The 9,018-nt window shown below is 43.4% G+C and overlaps 1 protein-coding gene across 1 annotated transcript; it reads left to right on the top strand.

The window, feature by feature from the left end:
- The first annotated feature begins 253 nt into the window (after positions 1-253).
- alx1 (ALX homeobox 1) lies at positions 254-4,962 on the top strand. The gene is made up of 4 exons (XM_029759218.1): positions 254-660; positions 1,380-1,681; positions 2,112-2,240; positions 4,109-4,962. The coding sequence occupies exons 1-4, from the start codon at positions 441-443 to the stop codon at positions 4,436-4,438; spliced, it is 981 nt and encodes a 326-aa protein (XP_029615078.1). The 5' UTR covers positions 254-440; the 3' UTR covers positions 4,439-4,962.
- Positions 4,963-9,018: the final 4,056 nt, after the last annotated feature.

Genomic DNA, 9,018 nt, shown 5'->3' with positions numbered 1-9,018 from the left:
GAGTGTCGAAGACCAACGTCCGTTTCCATGCGCTCTAACACATTGTATGTGCAGTCTCAACTTGCAGTAGGCTAGATAAATCATTACCCCACTTTATTTGGGGTGGCTAAACATGTTGTAAATTTAAATCAATTTGATTGTTTCCTTTTAGCCCAATTCTAGAATCACTTAAAGTGTGTTTGGTTTGGACTGTGCGCGTGGGAGGAGTTCCTACTGCTCCATATTCAAAAGTGGGGAGGGAGGCTTCTTCAAGGAACCCCCTCTCCTCCCGTTATAAAGAGACCAAAGTGCCTTCAAGACAAGACATATTAACGGCTTTGGCGAATTATTGTGTTATCGGGATAGCCGATATAGCTCTTCAATTTTGTTGAACGTCGACAGAGCTTATTTATGGTCAGCTGACAAGGTTCTGTGAGCGACGAGATCTGGGGAAGGAGATCATGGAATACATGAACGATAAATTCGCATTGAAAAGTCAAGCGATTAAGGGCAGCGACTACTACATGGGCTCTGGCGGCGCGCTGGACCAAGTTATGGAGAGTTTGGACAGTGTGCAGTACTACAGCAAGACCTCGCCCAAGTGTGTGCAGGCCTTCGGGATACAGAGCAGCGAGCACCACTCGCGAATGGAGCGCTCCTCGCCTTGCGGAGACCAACACGGTTAGTTACTGGAACCTTTTCCACTCACGATGCATATAACGCTACCAAATATATTTTTTAGCTGCCGCTGAAATTGGTAGGCTATGAGATGTGTTACGATGCATTAGGCCTATAACAAAATGTACATTCAATATAGTCTATACTTGCAGGTAAAGTGTCACCCACGTTTTTTGTTCTCAAAATTGTGCCTGATATGAACATGGTAGGCTACTTGTGCGTCATTTCCTCACATCTCCACATTTATGTGCCATATCTCAAACAAGTTTTTTTGTGTTATGTGATTGTTATTGCTCTAAATCCATAAACTATTGAATTGCGGCAATTGAGTTATTTTTTATATTGCCAAGCTAGCAACACATTGAAAGAGCAATGGGTAGATGTGATCATATTACAAATCTGTCTGTTTAATATGAGGAATGGAAGTATGTTTATAGGCTCACATTATTAAGTTGTGGTTTTGAAAATATTATTTTACATCACCAAAACTGAAATATAGTTGTACTGCAAAATATTTCACATTCACCGCATATAGGTTACATAACAAACATGCCTACAGCAACATCTCTTAAATGTAAATATATTCGTCATTGGCCTATTATTCATAGTCTCACTCACCTGTCATAGATTACTTAATATGGCATATGCCTATATTTTTGCAACATCTGCGTTATTCATTGATTTTTAATACAAATAATACCATTTATTTTTCTTTCATATAGCCAATTATGGTGTGCAGAAAACGGAAGATACCTTGCACGCGGATCTTGGAAGGTCGATCGACAACTGTTGCAATCTGAGGGCCTCGCCGGTAACGGCGTGTCAGGAGAAAACGGATTTGGACGAAATGGGTGACAAGTGTGACAGTAACGTATCGAGCAGTAAGAAGAGGCGACACAGGACGACATTCACTAGCGCACAGCTGGAGGAGTTGGAGAAGGTGTTTCAGAAAACTCATTACCCAGATGTTTATGTGAGAGAACAGCTGGCGATGAGGACGGAACTAACCGAGGCCAGAGTACAGGTAATGTAGACCTACTTTCACTGTCCTTCAGTTGTTCTATTGCCACGTTGTTTAGGAACAGAATCGGGAACATCACATGTAGCCTACTGTTGACAGAGATCACTTTGGTCTTATTTTAGGTCTATTAAAACAATCTATGTATTTAGAATGTACAACATAAGTAGGCCCAAGGTTATTTAATGTAGTGCAATGTTGGCCATTTAGGCTTTTTAACCATATTTATAGAGCATATTTTCAGATTTACTACTGTCAATTAAGAATTGATCCTCGATTTCTTTATTGGCTCTATATTTGTGTGACGGCTTGGTGTACTCGAAGTGTAATCTAATAGAGCAATATGTTAAGACAACGCTGAAAAGGAAGGGTACATGTTCACCAATTTCTTTATTGACACAGTCTGATGATTTTCTATCTCTCGTTCCCGTTTTAGGTGTGGTTTCAAAACAGAAGAGCCAAGTGGAGAAAAAGAGAACGTTATGGACAGATTCAACAGGCAAAAAGTCACTTTGCAGCCACATACGACATATCAGTGTTGCCAAGAACAGACAGTTACTCACAGGCAAGTTTGCTCTTTCACCAGAACAACAATTTATTTGCCACTATTGAATCGTTTTTTTTCTTCTCCATCTTCTGTAAAATCATATAATCTGAAATTAAACATGTGGTTTTGGTAGGCTATACTAAGTCCTAATTATTGTTAATAATGACCTAATATAATTTGTGGAGCATATCGTGCGTCAAAATGGAATAGGTTCGACTATAAATAAGATGAGAGTGCTGTTGACCGCCACAAACCCTTGATAAATTGACCATCTGTGACGGCGGGTTTGATTTATCATGCACCATATTTCAGATAAGATTTCCAAAGTTGATTAGAAAGTATCTCGGCAAACCACTGGAATTAATGATTCCGTCTCAGATTTCACTGGAAATATTTACTTTTCTCTAGACTGTGTAGGCTATTATTTTAAAGCCAACATTAAACGTTAAAGCCAGAACGGGCGGCCAGAACGCATTACTCCAAAATAAAATGTTGAAAGCGTTCATACCCGTAAATGATGATACATGTTTAACTTTGTCTGACCCATCGAAATCCTTAGGTGGGGTGTGGTCACGCCGTCGGTGTAGAGCGCGTTAGTCGCGTTTGAAGTAAATAGACTACTCTTACAGACTAACATCGTTGAAGAGGATTAGCTTTGAAGATGTAAAGCGGCACAGCCAGGCTCTCAATGTCCTGTCCTAAATCCATGCCTGAATGTGTTCCCTCTCATATGTTCATCATATAAACACTAGAATAAACCCATCGCCTTTATTATAGTTTATCCAGATATATTACTTACTATAGAGGGCACTGACGCCAAATTGTGGATCTTACTGTTTGATTTACGACCATGACTAAATCCATTTGAAAGTTGATGATTTCTTCCTTGTACATACTGTAGGGGGAACATGAATGACATTTTTTTGTGGGTTGGACATGGACATTTCTATGAAAGAGCACGATCTGGATTCGTTTTAAAATGTGAAGTTTGTGTAAAATTGTTGCTATATTTATAGATGGTTGAGGTCATATCTGATACGCTCTCTCTGTCATACACTCTCTCTGATACGCTCTCTCTGTCATATATTTAGGGAAATCATTTGGTTTAGGGAAATCATTTGGTTTAGGGAAATCATTTGGTTTAGGGAAATCATTTTTGGTTTAGGGAAATCATTTTTGGTTTAGGGAAATCATTTGGTTTAGGGAAATCATTTGGTTTAGGGAAATAATTTAGTTTGAAACCAGTTGAAAATATAAACGCTAACAAACCGCCATTACTTATAACCACCAAACCAGACCACAATCTTCACCAGCACCACAATTAATTGTCTGTCTAGTATTTGCTAAATTTGTCTGTAAACCAACATTTGGCCATAGTCTTCTGTAGTTCCAGCCCAGTGGTACACTCTTAAAATAAAGGGTTCCAAAAGGGTTCTTTGGCTGTCCCCATAGGAGAACCCTTTATGGTTCCTGGGCAAACCCTTTTTGGTTGCAGGTAGAACCCGAAAGGGTTCTAGATAGCACCTGTTTTGTCTAAGCGTGTGGGGAAAATGCTGAATAGTAAGTATAGTGACCAGATGGGTTCAGATCTTACAGATACGATTTTTCCTGCTTAATCAGGAATACAATTTGTGACATCTGGACTGGAAGCCTTCTCCCCCCTGATATTCTATCACATCCCTGAAATCTGAAATGTAAGAAAATACCCTCAATATACTGTAGAATAGAATAACTTTAACGCAATGTGGACATTTCCCTACTTTGAGGCCAGTGGCAAAATACTAAACATCAGTAGCACTTCATAATCAAAGCCAAGACCAATCAACTTCTCTGATAGAATAATAAATAACCAGATAAGTAATGATCTGTTTTATGTTCCTCCACAGATCCCCAACAACCTGTGGCCCAGCCCTGCTCCCAGTGGCTCTGTGGTGTCCTCCTGCATGCTCCCCCGTGGATCTCCTCCCTGTGTAACCTCCTACTCCCACTCCCCCCGCTCCGCAGCCGACCACGGGTATGTGGGCTTCCCCAACCAGCAGAACCAGTTTGGACACGTCTCCCTCAACAACTTCTTCACGGCTGACTCCCTCCTCACGCCCTCACCCAACGGACACCCGTTCGAGACCAAGCCCGAGTTTGAGAGACGCTCGTCCAGCATTGCCGTGCTGCGGATGAAGGCTAAAGAACATGCGGCCAACATATCCTGGGCCATGTGATTGTGAATGTCTCTTCTGCATGTCCAGCCAGCTGACTGACTCACAGCCTCTCTAACTTTAGCATTACTACTGCGCACGTTTATAACCCCCAATGTTGACTGACAGAAATCTGACTGTGACACTGATTGATTGAAGAGGATCTACAAAAGTCATAATAATGTAGGCCTAAATGCTGATAACTGACTGGTTGTCTCCGAGACTGGAGAGACATGAAGCCTCTCCATGGAGTCAACAAACTGTGAACCTGTTGGTCAAAAGAGTAAAATGTCAGAGGAGATGAACTGCTTCAATGTTTAAAGGTCTGCTCATCGAGGTTGAGCAGTGCATTTCAGTTCATAACACACAGATGAAACTTACTTTCAGGTTAACACCCGATGTTAAACAATGCATTGTTGAAAATGTACCCCTCTGTGACTTGAAAACTCTGAGCCGGTTTGAGCACTCCATTAAGAGTGGCGCAGCGGTCTAAGGCACTGCATCTCAGTGCTAGAGGCGTGACTACAGACCCTGGTTTGATTCCAGGCTGTATCACAACCGGCCGTGATTGGGAGTCCCCTAGGGCGGCGCACAATTGGCCCAGCGTCGTCTGGGTTAGGGTTGGGCCGGTGTAGGCCGTCATTGTAAATAGGAATTTGTTCTTAACTGACTTGCCTAGTTAAGTAAAGGTTAAATAAAATAAATAAATAAAAAGCATGCTTTGTGTGTCCAGGAAATAATCCATCTAAAGATCAACTATAGTGCGTCCTATAAGTTGAGGACAGTGTGAATATTGTAATTCCCTGTGCTTTGTAATTCCATTGCCCTACAGTCACTAAAACGATGCACGCACATCTTAGAGGTAGAAGGCCCTGTTGTTATGATTCTGGATGGCAATCTCGTTTCAGCTCGCTGTCTTGTTATTGACATCATGTCTTGTTCTGAGGTGTTTTGACTCATGCCACATCTATGCTAATATGGCAAAAATTCACTAGCTAGCTAACCAACAACTGTAACAATGTATCTGAGAGACAACTGCTCATTGTGCAAATGTATTTATGTTTTTAATAAACATTTGGGGACTGCATATATACGTTGTCATCAATCTTGTCTGTTTTGCCCCTTGGGTTGTTGGGTTGTGCACATATTGGTTTAGTCACTAAACAACCCAACATTCTACTGACGTAGTGGCGTACTAACGTCTGCAGTGTGCCTTGCAGTGAAGTTATGTAACCTCATTAGCTGTGTCTGTGTTGTGCTACAAGGCCCCAGCACAGGAAGCAGTTAGACATTTTGTCATTATCATTTCTATTAAAATTATCAAATGAAAACATAATAAAAACCTAAATTGTGATATATTATGTTTTATTGTATTCATACAGTTTATGAGTCACTCATTGTAGACAAGGGATAATCTGCTTTACAGGGATGTAACCGTAGCGTTACACTACAGTAATATACTGTAATTTAACTATTGATGTACCTAGTATAATATGTATAATCTACATGGAAATTAGAATTAGTATTAAAAAAACTTCAGGCACTGCATCTCTTCAGATACAGTATAAATCGTTGATATTATTATCTGACTTAATCCCCCTCTCCCGCTTATTACTATTATCCCACCACATGGAAACAGGAGCATGTTCTCTGTCTTTCTCCTCTGCTGAGGGCTGACATCAGCCCTTTGTGTTTCTCTCTCTCTCTCAGATCACTGTCTGTTCTGTAGCGGAGAGCATCTCATCGTGCAAAACCTGTCCATATGAACGGTATGCTTGATTTAAGTGTAACTTGTGTCAGATGCTTTTGTTTTCCTAGGGACACTACTTCACTTCCTGGTTATTGCCAATAAAAAGTATGCATCTGAGTATTTTATCTAGGAAATACAGTACACGTGTCAAAACAAGGGTCCTTTGATGAGAAACTTAATTCTTGGGTCAATTTCAACGCATATCATAATGAAAATGATGTAATTTTCTTGGCTTCGGATTATCTCTACTTTTAATTAAACTCTGACTCTTATCTTACAAAAATCCATCTATGCATCTAGCATGTTCAGTCGACATCTAATAGAACATATATCGCATTAGACAAGCTCAAGGCAAGAAGCTTTCTCAGTAATGGACCACCACCCACTATCCCTTACAGACAGTGTTTGTGTGTGTGCACATGTGCATGTGTGAAGGAATGTGTTTTACTGTATCTGAATGGCCATCAGTTACTCCCCCAGGAACTTCTTCCGTTTATCCCCCCTACAGTATGTCCCAATTCCTCTGATTCCTGCGCTTTATCCCCCCCCCCCTACAGTATTTGTGATCACAGAAACAGGCCGTCCAGGCTAAAGACAGATGTGTGGGAAGAGGGTGGAGGAGTCATCCCTGCCTCATCCCAGGGCAGGCTCCCTGCTCCTACAGACTAGATCCATCACCAGCTCCAATGGGTTTGACCTCGCTAGGTTAACCTAAACCATTAATAAGACCGCCCCTCTCTCCCTCCCTATCGTCGTTGTGCTGGGGAGGATAGGACCAAGTGGGGAGGTGAGGGAGGAGATGACTGAGGGGGGAAGTGAGGGAGGAGAAGACTGAGGGGGGAAAGTGAGGGAGGAGAGGACTGAGGGGGGAGGTGAGGGAGGAGAGGTCTGGGGGAGGTGGGGGAGGAGAGGACTGAGGGGGGAAGTGAGGGAGGAGAGGACTGGGGGAGATGGGGGAGGAGAGGACTGAGGGGGGAAGTGAGGGAGGAGAGGTCTGAGGGGGGAGGTGAGGGAGGAGAGGGAGGAGAGGACTGAGAGGGGAGGTGGGGGAGGAGAGGACTGAGAAGGGAGGTGGGGGAGGAGAGGACTGAGAAGGGATGTGGGAGAGGAGAGGACTGAGAAGGGATGTGGGAGAGGAGAGGACTGAGAAGGGATGTGGGAGAGGAGAGGACTGAGAAGGGATGTGGGAGAGGAGAGGACTGAGAAGGGATGTGGAAGAGGAGAGGACTGAGAAGGGATGTGGGAGAGGAGAGGACTGAGAAGGGAGGTGGGAGAGGAGAGGACTGAGAAGGGATGTGGGAGAGGAGAGGACTGAGAAGGGAGGTGGGGGAGGAGAGGACTGAGAAGGGATGTGGGAGAGGAGAGGACTGAGAAGGGATGTGGGAGAGGAGAGGACTGAGAAGGGATGTGGGAGAGGAGAGGACTGAGAAGGGATGTGGGAGAGGAGAGGACTGAGAAGGGATGTGGGAGAGGAGAGGACTGAGAAGGGATGTGGGAGAGGAGAGGACTGAGAAGGGATGTGGGAGAGGAGAGGACTGAGAAGGGATGTGGGAGAGGAGAGGACTGAGAAGGGAGGTGGGAGAGGAGAGGACTGAGAAGGGAGGTGGGGGAGGAGAGGACTGAGAAGGGATGTGGGAGAGGAGAGGACTGAGGGGGGAGGTGGGGGAGCACTGAGAGGGGAGGTGGGGGAGGAGAGGACTGAGGGGGAAAGTGGGGGCGACTTTTGGAGCTTTGGCTGAGCTGTGGAAAGGAAGACATACAGCTACATCAAACAGAGTTTGAACAGAAGGTATCTGAAGTGTGTAGCTTCCTATAGTTGCACCATTTATGCTTTTGTGGATGAAGTGTTTTCAAGAGGGCATTTTCACCTGATTGATAAAATAGTCAGGTCAATTAGGGAGCGTGTACCTCTCCCTCACTCCAGACTACAGATCACCTCCCTCTAGTGGTTGATATGTATTGAACAAAAAAATAAACACAACAATTTCAAAGATTTTACTGAGTTACAGTTCATATAAGGATATCAGTCAATTGAAATAAATTAATTAGGCCATAAACTATGGATTTCACATGACTGAGAATACAGATATACATCTGTTGGTCACAGATATCTTAAGAAAAAGGTAGATGCCTGGATCAGAAAACCAGTCAGTATCTGGTGTGACCACCATTTTCCTCATGCAGCGCACCACATCTCCTTCGCATAGAGTTGATCAGACTGTTGACTGTGGCCTGTGGAATGTTGTCCCACTCCTCTTCAATGGCTGTGTGAAGTTGCTGGATATTGGCAGGAACTGGAACACGCTGTTGTACACATTGACCCAGAGCATCCCAAACATGCTCACATGTCTGGTGAGTATGTAGGCCATGGAAGAACTGGCACATTTTCAGCTTCCAGTTATTGTGTACAGAAGATCCTTGTGACATGGGGCCGTGCATTATCATGCTGAAACATGAGGTGATGGCGGAAGATGAATGGCACGACAATGGGCCTCAGGGCCCTCTACTCTTTTCTATTTTTACCAATAACCTGCCACAGCATTAAACACAGCATGTGTGTCCATGTATGCTTATGATTAAACCATATACGCATCAGCAACCACAGCTAAGGAAGTCACTGAACCCCTTAGCAAAGAGTTGCTGTCTGTTGTGGAATGGGTGGCCAGTATTAAACTGGTCCTGAACATCTCTAAAACTAAGAGCATTGTATTTGGTACAAATCATTCCCTAAGTTCTAGACCTCAGCTGAATCTGGTAATGAATGGTGTGGCTGTTGAACAAGTTGAGGAGACTAAATTACTTGGTGTTACCTTAGATTGTAAACTGTCATGGTCAAAACATATAGATTCAATGG

The sequence above is a fragment of the Salmo trutta genome, chromosome 7 (assembly GCF_901001165.1).
Source record: "Salmo trutta chromosome 7, fSalTru1.1, whole genome shotgun sequence".
NCBI classification, from domain to species: domain Eukaryota; kingdom Metazoa; phylum Chordata; class Actinopteri; order Salmoniformes; family Salmonidae; genus Salmo; species Salmo trutta.
The sequence above is the reverse complement of the archived record's forward strand: the minus strand, read 5'-3'. Positions and strand labels throughout refer to the sequence as shown.

Coding starts and splice junctions, on each gene's coding strand:
- alx1 (XM_029759218.1), top strand. CDS start 441: ATGGAATACATGAACGATAAATTCGCATTGAAAAGTCAAGCGATTAAG. Junction 661..1,379: donor GCCTTGCGGAGACCAACACG/GTTAGTTACTGG, acceptor TCTTTCATATAG/CCAATTATGGTGTGCAGAAA. Junction 1,682..2,111: donor TAACCGAGGCCAGAGTACAG/GTAATGTAGACC, acceptor TTCCCGTTTTAG/GTGTGGTTTCAAAACAGAAG.